Raw genomic sequence first — 17,854 nt, 5'->3', positions numbered from 1 at the left:
TTTGCAAATTGTATCTTGGGTATTCCAAGCTTCTGGGCTAATATCCACTTATCAGTGAGTGCATATCATGTGTGTTCTTTTGTGATTGGGTTACCTCATTCAGGATGATATCCTCCAGATCCATCTATCTGCCTAAGAATTTCATAAATTCATTGTTTTTAATAGCTGCTATGCTCATCTCTTATCAAGCACTTCCTTTTTTTCTGACAACATAAGATGTCATAAGCTCACTTTGTACCCTCCCCACCCCAGCCTTTAGAGATCAGTGTGCATGAATATGCACTGCACACACGCGCGCGCGCGCACACACACACACACACACACACACACACACACACACACATCTAAACAGGGTAACAGCACATAGTCACTTTGTCCCAGACTCCAAATGACATTGTCAGGGAAGATTTTTAGATCGATGTGAAAGAATTCATAACCTTTACCCCTTATTTTTCTATGACTTCTATATTTTAAAGCTTTTTTCCCTACAAGTTTTACGACTTATATATATAAGCTAATTCATTTCCCCCTATTTGGAGTGCAGTGTATGACTGGAGACTGTCCTACTACCAACACTCAAATGTTGTCATCTCCGTCAAAACCAAGAAACTGTTTTTAGTCAGAGTAGATCTGCTTATCAAAAGCAAGAGTTTGGTGGAAGACAGACTTCCCCAGTGTTAGAATCGTTAGTAGTATCTGTACTGTGGTCCCTACACACTCACAGCTAAATGACCTAGGGTCTTTGATGGATCCCACCCTTGTTGGAAATGGAACTCATTCCTTTATGCAGGGCCTTGATTATCTTGCTGAGATGGAACCCAAATTTCTGTCCTTAATTCTCATGGTATCTCTGTCATCCTTTCATCTTTATAGGTCGTTGAGGAAAATTTCTCAGCCTTTATTCCTCTCACTTTTGTTCTGTTTTTGGTCCAGATAACCCTCATTAGGGTAACAGATGATGTGGAGTTGTACGGCGCTGCCCCCCCTCTCCCCCCGAAGAATAATTACCATCATCATAAGACCAACAATATCTGCTTGCAGGTCACCACAGCTGATTGTTGGCTGTTGGCCTTCTCTCACAGGAGGAGGGATTGGGAGCGTCTTTGGATACTCACCTGAGCCACCAGCTAGTTCTCTCTGCCATTTGCCTTAGCTGGACGTGGCCTTTGGGGTCTCTGGTGGGGCTAGAGTACGTAGGCTGGGGAAGACTATGAGAACAACTGGACTCCATCAGCTGCTACTGGGAAGCCAGTTCCTGTCTCTGGGTGAAGGCATTCCAGTGTGGTGCCTCAGGGTCACACACACTCCTGCCAGTAACCCCTCATCCATGGTCTTTAAGTAGGCCCAGTAAACTCATTGGTTGCTCAGGTTGGTTGGCAGAGTTGAATCTTAGTTTGTCTTCGGGACTGTTGTGGGTAGAGGATAGATATTGATTAGTGCCCCCCCCCCCCCATGGAGGAAATACCCGTAGTTCATGGGAAACCCCAAAATACACTTTTAAAGCAGCTTCTGATGATTTGAAGTCAGGAAACACTTTTGTACAAACTGACCGCAAGGGGGCACTATAGGCACGTGCGTTTCGCTCCTAAACAGCATCCTACATTTAAAGAATGAATGAATGTCAGGTTCAGTAATTGATTTGCTTTGCTTGACTAAACTCTGGTAGTAAATATAATTAACATTCTCATGGAAATGGTAATTGCTTCCTGTGTGATATATACTTTTCTTTTTAACATGTATTTGACACAAAATAACTGAATCTGCCAAATTACCAGGGGTAAAATTGTAACTTCAAAATCACTTTTAATTCTCATTCCAGTAAATATTTTCTTTGTGTCCCAGGTGCGTTCTCTGCAGGTCTCTGGCTGTGCAGCTTTGATACATTAAATCCAGGAGGGCAGGCGGGACAGCTTAGCTGGTAAAGCCCTGTCTGTCGGTCTAGCCTGATGAGGTCTAGCCTGATGACCTGAGTTTGATCCCTGGCTTCCGCACAGCAGAAGGAGAGAACCTACTCCTGTAACACACACACACACACACACATTCTATCTCTCTGTGGCACGCATGCGCACATGCGTACACACCGAATGTAATAATAATATAATAAAACAATGGAGTTGGGAGATGGAGGCGAAGCAACACTTGACAGCAAGTTGGGGTTTTGTTGTCTCACTGAGATTCTTTTGGCCCCCTTCTGAGATGGAGTCACGCTGTGTGCCTGAGTTGGTCTTGGACTTCTGAGCCCAAGCAATCCTCCTGCCTCAGCCTCCTGAGTACTGGAGCTACACCTCCCGAGGGTACCCTGCTATTTCTAGCCAAGGAAATTACTCTTGAATAAGTCAAATAAATGTTTATTATTTGCCTTTCTCATCATATTTGCCAAATTAAAACTTTTACAAAATACCAGTTACTTCTCTGCTGAGTCTCTGTACCAATAAAGATGCCTATGGGGGAAAACATTAAATATGCACTGTCAGGGGAAATCTGGCAATGTTGCTGCTCTACGACAACAGGAAATGCCATCCATGAGCTGGCAGACCAGCAAACATGTAGGCACAGTTGTGTTTATGGCAATAGTCTTCATCTGGTTTTGGAGGTAGACAACAGACTAGATTACATTTTCCCCTTTTCTAGAAAATATGCATTTTAAAGTGAGATTTGGAAATACCAAATAATTTGGATTGAGTAACATGGAAGTGTTAAGGAGTTAAATAACTTGAAAACCATTGCGAATAGGCTGACTTAGATTTAAATGTCTAGGTCATATAGCATTTGCATTCCGATCGTGGCTTCACTGATGACTGAAATGATTGAATTGTGATTGGTGCCGAACCCCGGGGTGTGTAAGGAAGTGTCACGAAAGGATTGGTGTTACTTGGAGATTACACATTTGAGTTATTAAAAAAGGAATAAGTTTATGTCCTCAGGGAAAAGCTGAAAGAAATGGCCGGTCTTTCTGAGCACGTTTCTTTTCAAATGCCCTGAAGTGGTCATTGGAAGCTGGGTGTGGGGCTCAACTGCTTGGTTCTGGTTCTGAAGGTGTCTCTTCATGAGCTCTGCTCAGGGCCCTTGCTTAAACTGTCTGCTCTGAGCCGTCAGGGCACTGATAGGAGCTTTAAGGAGGTTGCATTAGCCTGCATGAGATAATTTGTGTGGGCACCTCAGACAGAGCCCAGAACAGAGTTAACTTGTAAGGCACACTAGCTATTACCATGTGATTTGAAACCTTGTTGCATCCACTGTGGCATCGCCCAAGGGTAAAGGTAGAGAGATAGTGCCTCTCTCCTAGAGGTTCTCGTGCTTGTGTTACACTGTGCTCCACTGTGAGTTCACTGTTGCTTTTTAGTGCTGCCTCTGACTCCTAGAGACCTGAGCCATTTGTGGAGCATGATCCACCCATCACATGGCACTGGCCTCTCTGTATTTGACAATGGTTGGTGGTTCTCCAAACTAAAACTTGTATTTAGAACATTTAGTGGAGCAGGAGGTATTGTGTTAATATTGCTATATTAAAATTTGTATATATGTGTGTGTACCATATAACTATATAACTATATCTACCTATCTATCTATAAACTATATATATATATATATATATATATATATATATATATATATATATAACTTAATGTGAGATTAAGTTATCATTTGGTTTTCAGGCATTGGGATAAAAACTGCTTCTGTTCTGAAATAACACTGGTAGATGCTTGCTTGCGTTTCCTTGGGTTTTTGCCTTTCTTTATTTTGAATGTCACGGAACATACCCATGCACAGAGGGAATGCCTGAAGTGTTCTTTGTTCCTGGTGCCCTCCACTACACACCCCCCATCCACTTCTCATCTTCCCATTTTAGCGTGTAGGGGGGGAAAGCCTGGGATTTCTTCAAGCTGTGACAACAGGAAGTCTCGTCTCTTAAGCTTCCAGGCCAGCAAATATGTGGGTATAGTTCTCTCTCTTTTTTTTTTTTTTTTTTTTTTTTTTCCTGGAAGCATTTTCGTATCTGTTTTTGGAGATGAATTTCAGAACCGTATGATAGATTCCCCCCCCCCCTTTTTTTTTTTTCTTTGTAGAAACTGTTGACCTAGAAGTATCTCAAGGCTCGGGAATTTTTCCTTCCGGATATTTCTACAAAAACCAGTGGAGGCCCAGGAGGTTCAAGATGCGCCACTTTAATGACCCGGACAACATTACGGAATGCTTGCAAGGAAAAATGGTGTATTTGTTCGGTGACTCGACAATCAGGCAGTGGTTTGAGTACCTCACTGCATTTGTCCCAGGTGGGTACTCTGCTTCCGGTCTCATGACTGGTCCCGGTATGTGGGAAATCGTATTGGAAATGAACAGACTCAGGTTTTTGAGCCTGACGAGAGGAGTCAGGTGAGGAGGCGATCGATCGATCTCCCTGAGGGATGTGTGACACACAGCGTCCGGGTACCCGCAGAGTCTTGCTTTGGTGGAGGCACCGTGTTCTCACGAGGTTCACGCGGCCCGTAGACTCTCTCTGACCTTGGACGAGTCACGCACTTCCCAGGGCTTTCTTCTCTGTGTCACAGTAGACAGCGGCACCGTGCCACCTCGCAGGTGTCCTTTATGGCTAATCTGGGTCATGAAATTGTCGGCCACGGCCGGCCGCTTGTCTCTTTCCCAGTTCCATATGGCTCGGTCCTAGGTCTGTACAGGAGTTTACTGGAAGGAAGCAGCCAATCGTGCATCTGTAGCAAAGGCATCCATGGGGCCTCTCACTGAGAAAGAGACGGCTGCTGCTGAGAGACGCTTAGCCTCGCTCTGAGAGCCAGATCCAGAACAAGACAAGACTGGTTGGAGACCTACCACTCAGCCACTGGAGGCACGGTCTTCTTTCTCTAAGTGTGTGTCCTTACCTGCTAAGGATCAGGTGGTGTTGTGGGAACTGTTTGTGTGTTTTTGTGTATGTGTGTACGGGTGGAAGTGGGCGTGTGTGAAGGAATGAGTGTGGAGGCCAAAGTCAGCCTTCGGTGTTGTTCTCAGGCTCTGTCCAGCTCGTTTTGTGGGACAGTCTTTCACTGGCCTGAGAGACCTGCCTGTCGCTGCCTCCCCAGCTCCTCCCTGCTTCGTGGATATGTGTGCCACCTCCCCGATTTGCCTCAGGTCCCTGACCTTGTATGGAAAGCACTGATTGAGCCATCTCCTCAGCCTGTGTGGGAACTTGTACAAAAATTATTTTTAATTTTTTAAAAGATTTATTTATTTATGTATACAAATACTTGGCATGTATGTCTGCACACCAGAAAATGGCATCAGATAATCATGAGTTGCCATGTGGGTGCTGGGAATTGAACTCAGGATCTTTGGAACAGCAGTGAGTGCTCTTACCATTGAGCCATCCCTCCAGCCCTGTAAATGGAGGTTATTTGTTTATTTATTCATTCTAATATAAACTCTCATTGTTTTGTGTGTGAGTTGCTTCGGATGCTCTTTTCATCATCTTTAATTTACTTTTTTTTTTTAAAACTTTTTTTTTTTTAAACATTTATTTCTTTTATTTATGGGTCCACTGTAGCTGTCTTCAGACACACCAGAAGAGGGCATCAGGTCCCATTACAGATGGTTGTGAGCCACCATGTGGTTGCTGGGAATTGAACTCAGGACCTTCGGAAGAGCAGTCAGTGCTCTTAACCACTGAGCCATCTCTCCAGCCCTCTAATTTACTTTTTTTCAAAGAAAAGGAAGTCGATTTTTACCCCCCAAAGGTAGAAAGTCAGTCCTGGCTTTTCTTTTTTCATGGAAGCAGATATGGTTGTGTCCTAGTTAGTGAAGCCTAAACTCCAAATCTGTTGGAGGAAGCAGTGTGTGGTGCGATGCTGGCTAAGCCTTGGTGCTGACCTCGCAGGCCTTCCAAGCCTCTGCAGTCGCCTCTTCATAATTTCTGATGACGTAGCTTGATATTTCCATTAATAGCAATGATCACATGGACTGTTTTGATCATTTTCCACAGGACCCTTTACAGACAGATGTTCATCTGATAAAATAAAGCCTTGTGTGGGTGCCTGATCTTTATCAAAAGTAAACGATAGTGTGAACTTTTATTCACTTCAACTCTGGAGGCAAAATAGTAGTGAGTCAGTCAAGCGGGAGAGTCTAGAGAAGCTTGGCATGCCGGAGGGGAAAGGGTGAGGAGAGGAAAGGGTGAGGAGAGGAAAGGGTGAAGCCCGCCTTAACCCTTAAGGGGGACATAGGAGTAGTGTAGTCTGATGTGTCCTTTTCAGAATTGCCCGTAAGTCTCTGATATCTGTCTTGGCTGATTTATGGTACCCGTGGGAGGGAAGTGGGCACGGTAGACTTGGAAGGAAGTGTGAACAGAACTGCATTATCAACATTTACTAGGTATGCATGTATGTGTGTATATATATATATATATATGTGTGTGTGTGTGTGTGTGTGTGTGTATGTGTATTTAGTTTGAGACAAGCTTTGCTGTGTACTCCCACAAGCCTACAGGTCGTTTTATATATCAGCCTGCCTCTGCTTGTGAGAAATCCTCCTGCCTCAGCTTCCCATGTATGTAGATTTTGTAGGAACTGGGCCATGAAAACACAACTTAAGGGGAGGGAATGAAAAGATTTCTAATTGGCGATGCTGACCCCTCCTGCCCTCAACTCACACTTTGCTTTCTTTTTCTTTTATCGGAGACATGCTATCTCTATCTGGCTAGCCTGGAATTCACTGTGTAGACCAGGCTGGCCTCATGATCCTATCGATACATCTGTCTCTGCCTTCCTGGTGCAAGGCTCGGGTGTGTGCCATCGCCCCCCTCCCCAAGGCTCGGGTGTGTGCCATCGCCCCCCTCCCCAAGGCTCGGGGTGTGTGCCATCGCCCCCCTCCCCCACTTAACTTTGTTATTTCTTTTCTTTTTTTTTTCTTTTTGTGGTTTTACAGACAGGGTTTCCCTGTGTAGCCCTGGCTGTCCTGGAACTCACTCTGTAGACCAGGCTGTCCTCGAACTCAGAAATCCACCTGCCTCTGCCTCCCAAGTGCTGGGATTAAAGGTGTGCACCACCATGCCTGACAACTTTGTTATTTCTTATATTGGACAAGTTTTCTTGTAAGGTTTTCACTATGGGGGTAAACTTAAAAGTCAAAAGAAACAGAACCACTTTTTTTCTTTTGCTTATTGGAAAAACAAGGAATTTACTCTCTTGTTTTTTGCTTTGTTTTGTTTTGTTTTTAATTCAGGAGTATAATTCAAAGTATTTTACTTTCTAAAATTTTTTTTTTTTTATTTATTTGTTTACCTATTTTGAGGCAAGATCTCTCACTGTAGCCCTGAGAAGCTTTAAACTCAGTAAACGCCCCCTGCCTTAGCCTCCCAAGTGCTGGTATTACAAACATATGCTATCATTCTTGAGTTAAAAATTCATTTTAATTGATAAATAAGTGCATGTATTTAGAGGGTACCTTGGGACCTGTTGATAGAATAATTTATTAAGCTAACTATCACACCTGTAACTTCATATGCTTACTTATGGGCAGTGACAACGTTTGGGATGTCTTTGGGAGAGTCTAAAGTATGTTATTGTCAACCATGGCCACTCTGCAGCGACTCACAGTGCACCTCAGTGTGCTAGGTCTCACAGCCTGGGCCTTCCTCATTAGCATAGGCATCTTTGATTGACTTCTCCCCTTGGCTTCCCAAGCTCCCCAGCTTTTGCTGAGTTTCTACCCTTTGAGTGTTAAACTCTTACAGTCACAGCACAGAAGACAGGCCGTGGTGTGTTTTTCTTCCAATGCTGGGCTTATCTCACTCAGCATGGCATCCTTCCGAGCCTACTCATGTTATGCAAATGGCAGCACTTTCAAAACGATATGTGTGGTTCCTGAAATGCGCTCATAGAACAGAAGTTACAGACCCTGTCTTAGAAGATAAACTACTCATCGGTTAGAAGGATAAAGTATGAATGCCAACTGCACTCTTAAATATTCAGTCATCCATGCAAGTAGCAAGATTTCTTGGCTTAATGGAGGTAATCATCTTAAGACACGTGTAGACTAATTGCTTATTATGTGATGCTTTGGCATGATTTGAATAATTATGGCACTAGACTAAAGGTCCATTGATTCAAAATGGGACACAGGCAATAGGTATTCCTCTTAAACGTCCATTGATCTTCTTCATTGTACTATCTTTAAAACAGTTTACAAAGCCACTTGGATATTTAGAATGGATGTGTTTAGATGGAATGTTTTCATGAATTTGATTTTTTCCTCGTTTCAGATTTAGTGGAGTTCAATTTGGGTAGTCCCAAGAATGTTGGTCCCTTCCTTGCAGTGGACCAGAAACACAACATCTTGCTCAAATATCGCTGTCATGGGCCACCCATCCGCTTCACAAGCGTCTTCAGTAATGAGCTCCATTATGTGGCAAATGAACTGAACAGGATCGTGGGAGGGAAGAACACAGTGGTGGCCATAGCTGTATGGTCTCACTTTAGCACATTCCCCTTGGAAGTCTACATCCGGAGGCTCAGGAACATCAGACGAGCAGTGGTCCAGCTCCTGGACCGAAGTCCTAAGACGGTGGTTGTCATCCGGACAGGCAATGCCCAAGAGCTGGGGCCTGAGGTAAGTCTTTACAACAGTGACTGGTACAACTTTCAACTGGACACTGTCCTTCGGAGGATGTTTTCAGGGGTCGGAGTCTACCTGGTTGACGCTTGGGAGATGACCTTGGCTCATCACCTACCCCACAAACTACATCCAGATGAAGTGATTGTGAAGAACCAGCTGGACATGTTCTTATCTTACATATGCCCCTTGGAGACCTAGCTATCCTCGACACTGGAGTGATCACGTTCAGTGACCTTCCCAATTGACCTGCAGCATAGAAAAATCTGTGATCGACTCCATTGCGAAATGGATACTCTCAACTTGTTTGACATTTCAGAGAAGTGCTGTACTTTGCATAATGACTGGTAATGAACTTAGGCAGTGTAGGCTGCGTTTGTATCTACCTATAGGATTTTTCCGTCTTGACTTAGCCATCCTAGAGATCTAACTTACTGCATCTGCACACTGTATTACTGCCCTTGTAACCAAAGATGCTAATGAGTGGTGAAGAACTGGCTTCTCCTGGGGGTGAAGATGACCGTGCTGATGCCAGTAAGAGATGCTTTGATGTAAACAGGAGGGATAGATTTGGTTGGCAGTGCTATGTTTGCCACTTAACCTGATAAAGGGCATTTGAACAGGTCTTCATGAATGAATAGCACAATGTGCCCTCCTCAGGAATAGAGAGGGATTCTTGCTAGAGGTTCCTGTGACCACAATGAAGACTGTAGTATCTCAGGAGTTTCTATTGACTTATTTATTTTCTCACTTACTTGTAAAGGCCAATGTGTGTGGTCAGAATTTTATATGAGGATATTATTAAGTTCCTGCTTTTATCTCAAAAGAAGTCCAGTGAAAGAGCACCCAGCCTATGCTTTGGATTGGTATGGGCACTGGAGAGTTATTTCTTACTTGATTCAGCTGAATTTTATGTGATGAATTCTTACTCTAGAATAACCACTTTTGGAAGCGATTGTGTAAATAGAAGTTTATTTTTATGTTTTGAAGCTTGTGGGTTTTAAGGACCGACTTTTATGTCAAGAATGCCGCTGACTCTCAGAAAATCGTCAGGGTTTCTGCCCTCAGCAGTTCCAGCTGTTTCCCTTTGCTTTTGGCTGTCATGAAATATCTGCCGAAATCAGACATGAAACCAGATCAGAAGTTAATAAAATTAGATATTAAAACTCATGACAAGTATTTCTTGATTTGGGCATAAAGTCTGCATAACCATTGTCTGTGTCATGCTTGCATGTAAGGAGCCATTATTGAGCTACCTGCTCTTCCTTCCAGCTTTTTGGACTGTGGTTCAAGCCTAGGGCCTTGTGCACACTAGGAAGTTGCTCTACCAACTGAATTACATTCCTAGCCTATTTCTGGATAGCCCCAAGATAATAAGATTGGTCATTTTATTGGACTTTGTCTTATTAATATTAAGTGGTTTTAAATTAAATTTCGGATCATCTAATAAGTAGTTCCTGCATTATGAGAGGTTATAACTTACTTTTGCTTTCTTTGAACAGACCTGTATAAACACTGGGCTGGCTTGGGAAATGAAGATAGATGCTAAGGCAAGAAAAATACACATCCTTCAGAAATGGATAGTTTGGGCTTTTAATGCAAAGGACTTAAGTTATTCCTTTCCTTCTCTTGGGGACTGTTAAGTTTATAAAATATTTTGTTTTGAGTGTATAAAATATAATTGTTTTTGGCGTTTAGGACCAGTGAAGTTAAATGTATTATGCTAGCTTAGTTTTTGCAATACTGAAGCTTGATCCTACTGGGGCACTGTGCTAGATACGGAGTGTACCACTGAGCTAAACCCCCAGCTCGTCCTTCCTTCCTTCCTTCCTTCCTTCCTTCCTTCCTTCCTTCCTTCCTTCCTTCCTTCCTTCTTTCCTTCCTTTTTCCCTCCCTCCCTTCTTCCCTCCCTCCCTCCTTCCCTTCCTCCTTCCCTCCCTCCCTTCTTTCCTTTCTTTTGTCTTTTAAACTTTTAAAATTTTAAGAGAAGGTCTCCATAAGTTCATAGGCTGGTCTTGAATTTGCTTTGTTGCCTACACAGGTTTTGAATTTTCCTCCTTCCTACCTTAGCCTCTCCAGTAACTGGACCTATAAGGTGGCACCATCAGCCTGGTTAAATAGCTCATTTTAGCCGAGCAGTGGTGGCGCACGCCTTTAATCCCCGCACTTGGGAGGCTGAGGCAGGTGGGTCTCTGAGTTTGAGGCCAGCCTAGTCTACAGAGTGAGTTCCAGGACAGCCAGGGCTACACAGAGAAACCCTGTCTCGAAAGACAAAACAAAACAAAACAAAACAAAAACAAACAAAAAAAGCTCATTTTAAATGGTCCTTAAGTTTGCAGTATTTGATAAAAATGAGTTAGGGACCATACCTTCAGGGATTATGGAATTAATCACCTTCATGACAAATGCCAAGAGATTCTAATGCAGTTGTAGGGTTCCACACTTTGAGAAACAGTGACAAAGAAGATTGTTCTAGAGAAGTAACATTGTTTATCTATTATTTCAAGGCTTTACCAAGCATTTAATGCTGGTCGTGACTTAATAGTTTAGGTGATACTAGCTCCATTTCTTTACCGGAGGAACTCAAGTTAGAATTGGGCTCAGGTACACGGAGTCCATACCCTGCCTGGCTACAGCTACTTTGACTTCCATAAGGATATGCAGTGTTTTGAGAACTTCTCAACACTTCTGTGGGAGGATTTTTGGGAGGAGGCAGAATAGGAAGAGTTACTTTCCCAGTGAAATGTCAAGCACCGCCCACCATTGGTTCACGGCCCACCATTGGTTCACTGCCCACCATTGGTTCACAGTGATTGGTCTCCACGACTGATTTCTTGTGACTTTCTTCAGTATTTGCCTTTCAGCTTGGTTGCACAAGGTCTTGACAATTTGTTAGCAGCGTCTCCTGACGTCCTTTCAGTCACCTTTATCTCTCTTTGGCCTTTTACACTCCAGTGTGGAAATTGTTATAGAAGTTAAAAATGTTACTTAAATATTTCCCAGAGCAGTTAGACGCAGGCTGAGTGTCTCTAATCTGAAAACCCCAAATCCTCTCAAATCTAAAGTTTTTTGAATACTTGACATCACAGGTAAAAAGCTTCACCTCCCATTGCAGGATGGATCACATTCCAAAGACAGCTGTGGGGATGGGGAGATGGCTCAGAGTCCAGAGTGCTTGCTGAGTTTCCAGAGGACTATGTCTGAATCCCGGCCCCCAAGCCAAGTGGCTTACAGAACACCAGTAATTGACACTCTAGATGGATCCAGAGCTGCAGTGTACCTGCATCCATGTGGCATTCACTCACACTGACACACAGAAACACACAAAGAATACAGGTCAGGTGTAGCATATGCTTTTAATCCCAGGACTTGGGAGGTAGAGGCAGGCGGATCTCTGTGGACTCAAGGCCAGCCTTGTCTGTATAGGTTCTATACTAACCAAGAGTTACTTGGTGAGACACTGTCTTAAAACAAAACAAAACACACCCAAATACATACAATGAGGATAAAAAGAACCTTAAAAATAATTTTTAGAAGCCAGACATACTAAATGTTATATAAAATTTCTTCAGTTCATGTATGTAAAGTATATATAAGACATACATTTCCTACTTAGGCTTGTTATGCATTAATGAGTTTTATATATATATATATATATATATATATATATATATATATATATATACATATATATATACACATATATATGTGTATGTGTGTGTATGTGAGTATATACATGTATACATATACATATATGTGCATATATATATATATACACATAAATATTCCTGAGACTAAAATAATTTAAATTCTAACAATTCTGGACCCATGGACTTTAGATAAGGGCTTCTCAAACTTATGAAAAATTTATTATAGTTAGTCCCATATACTTGTGAATGTCAGCATGCCAGATAAATGTTTAAATCCATATTTCTCATAATAAATAAAAAGGGAATCATAATTTAAAAAAACTACACAGGTTTAATTAAGGATACAGTCTGGGTAAGTACAATGAATATTAGCATTTTGATAGGCTTTCTTTCTGTTTTTTTTTTTTTTTTTTTTTTTTTAACCATATGCAATTGATCCTCTTTAACTCTTGGCTCCATATCACTGGCTTCAGTCAACTTCTGATACAAACATTTGGGAAAATATTGCATCTGTACTAAATGTGTACAGACTTTTTATGTCATTCTCCATGTAATAATCAATGAAATATAACATCGACTTATATAACATTTACATATTGTTAAGTATTGTAAATAGCTTAGAAATGATTTCAGGTATATGGGAGGATGTTGCTTCTTATACCCAAATAGTATGCCATTTTTCTATAATGGAGTTGAGCATCCCTAGATTATAATATAATTAATTCTAGCACCCAAATTGTTGGAGTTAGAATCATAGAGGACATGTAATTTGGGCCTTTAAAAAATTGAACCTACAGTTTAAATATTTTTATATGTTACATAGCCTTAATAATTGTAAAGGTCTGCCTAAAATTGTACTATCTAGTAATACTTTTACTATGTCAGTTGGCCATTATGGTTGGATGTTTGGGCTTGTAACAAAATATTAAAATTGGTTCACATACATTTTTGTTGGAATAAAATATGAGTTTGTGGGGCTGGAGAAATGGGACAGCAGTTAAGAGGAGCAACTTCTCTTCTGTTTCCTCTTTCAAAGTGGGTGGGGAGTACCCGAGTGCTGGGGGCCACTTGGGAATCCTGGGGTAGATGGCAGGCAGTGGAGGACCTGAGAGCTAGTGAGGCAGAAGTTTCAGACATAGAAACTAGGGAAGCTAAAATGTGCATCATCTGTTCACTTTAAACAATTCTTTCAAATGAACTTACATTTAAAATTTTATAAAAATTTTAAAAATTAAATGACATTTTAAAATACAGAATTTTAGGCATGAAGATTAAGAGAAAAAGAAGTGCTCAGAAAAGGGGGTCAAACTTGACCTTCGCTGAGAGAGAATTGCCAGAAACTCATTTTAGGATATTTATCCTTCAAAATATGCTAACCGAGACGCATTACACACATACAGAATTTCCTTTTTAATTATTATTACTATTATTATTTTTAATCAAACGAGAGGTAGTCAGGTCTCTTGAGCTTTAGGGATCTGAACTGATGATGTAGCCAAACACAACATTCTTGCTGCCCCAATAGGACAGGGGGTGTTACCTACGTAATCACAAAACTAGACTGTGACAACGAATGCCTGGACATGATGAAAGAAAAGAAGAAAACCGGTTTTGAAATCACTGTAATGAGGGTTCCAAAACCGAGCAGCGAAACTGCACGCCATCAGGAGAAACCCCTTTAGTGTTACGCAAGGGCTCGCCAGCAGATAGGACCACTTTCCCATCACCTTTGCCTGCAGCCCTGCGGTTAAGGAGTCCTGCTTCATTTATGGTGCAGATTAGGAACACACCACAGAGATGCCGCTTTGCCACGCTCACCAAACTCAACCGGGGGAAGTAATCCTCCAGACCGTTCCCTTTCCAGGCCTACGAGGCCACAATGAAAACATGAAAGTCGCTGAGGCGACTCTAAGGAGGAGGCCTAATTCCCTAGATTCCCGGGACCCTGGGACAGGAGTTCTGAAAACAGCTCTGCGGGGCGTCAGTCCTCCGCGCGGCTCCAGTCCGGGTCTTGGGGACGGCCCTCGCGGGGAATGTCCGGGACTCGGGTCGGTGTCTTTTTGGCCTGGGAATTTCCAGCGTGTGGAAAAAGTCCACAAACTTAGTCCTCGCTGCCCGCCTCGCCTCCTCCGGCCCTTCTCGGTGCCCACGCACCCCCGATCGAACCGGAGGATGAGCATAGGGTGTATTTTAGGCGTGCTGGGCTTCCCCGCCCCCTCTGCCCACTTAGCTGGCAAAAAGAAAGCCAGCGCTATAAAGGAGGCTAGGGCCAAGGACTGGCCTCCTCCCGCCACGAGGTCAGACGGCGAGCTCTAGAGAAAGAGGCTGCTTAACTGTTCTTTATCATGTAACCTCAAAAGGAAACCCATCCGTCTTCTGATGCTCTCACGTACTTGGGGGCATTATCGCTGCTTACAGCTGGAAACAGTTGATTTGCTTTTGCGTATTTGTGTGACTTGAGTCTTCAAATACAAAGGTACACTTTTATTATTTGATATTCAATATGAAAAGGTATCTAAAGAGCTAGGCTGCCCTCAACCGGTTCCTTTCCCATGCTCTTTCCTTGGGAGCTAGATGTCTGCTGTTCTATAAAGTAGTAACATTTGCTTTGTGGCAAAATATTGTGGGGCCGTGGTTTGTTTGTTGTTTTGGGGATGCAAGATGCTTTGATATTTTGGTAATAGCTTGAGTTGGGTCTGTTTGCCTTTAAAGACCCAGGAAGAATTAGGATACCGGTGGAGGGTACATGTGATGGGTGATGGAGATTGTTGACTTTGTATATCTGTTGTATGAATTTACCTTAAGCTGGTGATGGGAAATGGTGGTACCCTAAGGTGGAAATTTCCCGGGAGGTTTGATGGGTGAGTTTAAAGGTATACTTTCTCCTAAAGGTAAATATGAACCTACATTTTTTGTTTGTTTTTTTTGTGTGTGTGTGTGTGTTTTTTTTTTTTTTTTTGAGACAGGGTTTCTCTGTGAAGCCTTGGCTGTTCTGGAACTCACTCTGTAGATCAGGCTGGCTTTGAACTCACATATCCTCCTGCTTCTACCGCCTGAGTGCTGGGATTAAAGGCATGCACTGCCACAACTTGGCTTTATGAAACTGCCTCTTTATGGAAAAATATATCTTGAGTAATTTGAAGTATTTTATAGCATATCCTCGGTAGTTCTCATATCACCTCTATAAAGCTAACTTTTATGAATGGCCGTTTTATGAATGAAGGAAACCATTGATCTGACGACAGCTTGGCAGAACCTGCAGCTTCCTAACAATCAATCTGAGATGTTTAAGAGATTTGTCCACATGAATGCGTGTTTCTAGATGGGATGGATAAGAGATGCTCTACACCGGGCCCTAGTGAACTGACTGTATCAGGCAAAGGGGCTGGCCCAAAGAGGATGTGACATTTACTATGTAAATTTTAAGCACTTGGCATTACATTCTTAATTTGAATCTGGCCTCTAAAGAAATAAGTACCTAGTTGGGTGGAATGTTTTTTGTTTATTTGTTTGTTTCTCTTAGTTTAATGGTTCTCTACCTGTGGGTGACAACTCCTTAGGAGGGGTTGAATGACCCATCTGATAAGAGGTCTTGCGTATCAGATATTTATAGTACCATTCATAACAGTAACAAAATTATAATTATGGAGTAGCAACAAAAATAATTTTATGGTCCAGGGTCACCACAACATGAGGAAGTGTATTAAAGGGTCACGGCATTGGGAGCGTTGAGAGCCACTGCTGGACAATTGGTTGTTTGGGTAACAAAATAGATAAAAATGTCCATGGCCCATTCACTACTGTAGTTATCCCTGATACAGAAAAGCTTAAGCAACAACTCATGGAAACATGTTTTTAATTTGACTTGAGAATACAATGTGTTTTCTAGTCCCTCCAGCATCTTTCTAACATTTCGCAGGTTAGGGACACAGCTGGTCAGGGTACAGGTGACAAGCCCTGAAGGTACAGAAGTCAATCTAGGATGAGTCCCTGTAGGAAGTCAGTGCACAACCATGCAGTTGGTGGCGTTCTGAAGGAAAAGGGGACAAACCTGTCCCTTTTTCCTTTGTACTGACAAAGATCCCGTTCTCAGGACACAGACAGTAACCTTCTTAGAAGCTGCAGTCTCCTTGGACCCTGATCTCCAGGGAGGCTTTCTGATTGTTCAGAGACCACGCACAAATCACTCCTGATGATGGTTTCCTTTTGGCTATGGACTGATACTGATCTGGTGGCCTCTTGGTCTCTTGCCCTCAGCTTGCCAAGAAGATCCCGAGGCCCATGCTGAGCTTCACCTTTTGATGTTGGCTCCATGCTGAAGTCCCAAGGGTGAGCGGGTGAATGTCTCTAAGTGGGTTCTAAGCATTCCTTCTGTCTTGGATGGTATTGTCAGTATGGGAAATGGATGTTTTATTCAGAGAGTTCTAAGGTTTACAAAGCTCTTAATCTGACCAATTTTTGAAGCTTACTTACAAGCAGTTAATTATGATTTATGAACTAAAAGTTTTTGGTGGTTCGGTTTTATTTTTTTAAACAAATATATTGAATTTCCACTATTTTCATGGAAGGAGGCCATGAACACATCTAAGAGGGGAATCCAGCCCTCAGCTGACTGACAGTTTCAGGTTATGAAATCTTTCATGGGCTCAGAGCATCACATCTGAATGGTGGGTAGGTGAAGAAACTCATTTGAGCTCACATCTGTGGTTTCTCATCAAGTCACTTTCTGTTCCTTCAGTTTGGAACTGTGAGTCCCCCCCCAGTGTCTCATGGAGCAAATACTGGACTTGAACATTTGTAAACACTTGTTTTAGGAGCTGAACTTGCAAGAGCTCAGCTTTCCCTAATATTACCATTTGAGGTACAGTGTACTCAGCTATATTTCCTAGACCCAGGAGAACTGAGCAGTTGACTCAGAGTCCCCCAGAGAGAATTCAATGGTAGAACCTAGATTTGCCACCAGGCCAGTTACACGAATGTGCCAGTAGGAGCGGCAACTTTTCCCCAAGGACTCTTTTTGGCTGAGTCTTGGCTACCACCGACTCTGTTCATAGTTAACTGATGCAGTTCTTCTTGATAACCACTATGATAATTCACATATGAAGGAGGCCACAGGGAAGTGCTTTATACCTCAGAGAGTGGAGCCACAGGAGAGTGGCTGCCCGCCCTCAGGAGTTGATAAGAGCTGGCAGTTTACTTTCTGTGTCCTTTTTGGAAACAGTAACAGAGATTGTAGGATAGGTATCCTGTCACCAATTTCCTTTTGCCCCCCCTCAGGACCTTTTCTTCCCGAACGTTGGGAGGACATTCTTCCTCCCCCTAGTACAGCATCCACTGCTGCTCCCTATGAAGAAGGGAGCCTTGGGTAAATCCACCCACGTGTCTGCACCATCCCTGATGTTTCAGAGTGAGCTAATAAGCTGACTGAGTGATCTGTTTTCATAGTAACCTCTATGAGGATATATAGAAGAACATTTACATATTAGCTGTCCGGGTTATTTTGCAGAAATGTCTCACAGACTGCAGACTGCGTTCCCTCCAGACTCAGTGCTATCACTTAAGTGGGAGGAATGAACGAGTCTACTTGGATAGCTAAGAACACAATG

The 17,854-nt window shown here is 42.6% G+C and overlaps 1 protein-coding gene across 4 annotated transcripts in view; it reads left to right on the top strand.

The window, feature by feature from the left end:
- The window catches only part of Nxpe3 (neurexophilin and PC-esterase domain family member 3), a 57,102-nt gene extending 40,519 nt beyond the window's left edge, over positions 1–16,583 (top strand). For 3 of the 4 annotated variants that reach the window (XM_029544419.1, XM_029544418.1, XM_021209561.2), the window contains exons 5-6: positions 4,068–4,274; positions 8,249–10,086. In XM_029544419.1, the coding sequence (XP_029400279.1) occupies positions 4,068–4,274; positions 8,249–8,799 (758 nt within the window). In that variant the 3' untranslated portion in view covers positions 8,800–10,086. Of the gene's footprint in view, positions 1–4,067; positions 4,275–8,248; positions 10,087–16,505 lie in introns of those variants that run through there. The other variant, XM_029544421.1, reaches the window with a different exon arrangement.
- The last annotated feature ends 1,271 nt before the right edge of the window (positions 16,584–17,854 follow it).

The sequence above is a fragment of the Mus pahari genome, chromosome 12, assembly GCF_900095145.1.
Source record: "Mus pahari chromosome 12, PAHARI_EIJ_v1.1, whole genome shotgun sequence".
NCBI lineage: Eukaryota > Metazoa > Chordata > Mammalia > Rodentia > Muridae > Mus > Mus pahari.
Note: the sequence above shows the minus strand (reverse complement) of the source record. Positions and strands in the feature narration are given on the sequence as shown.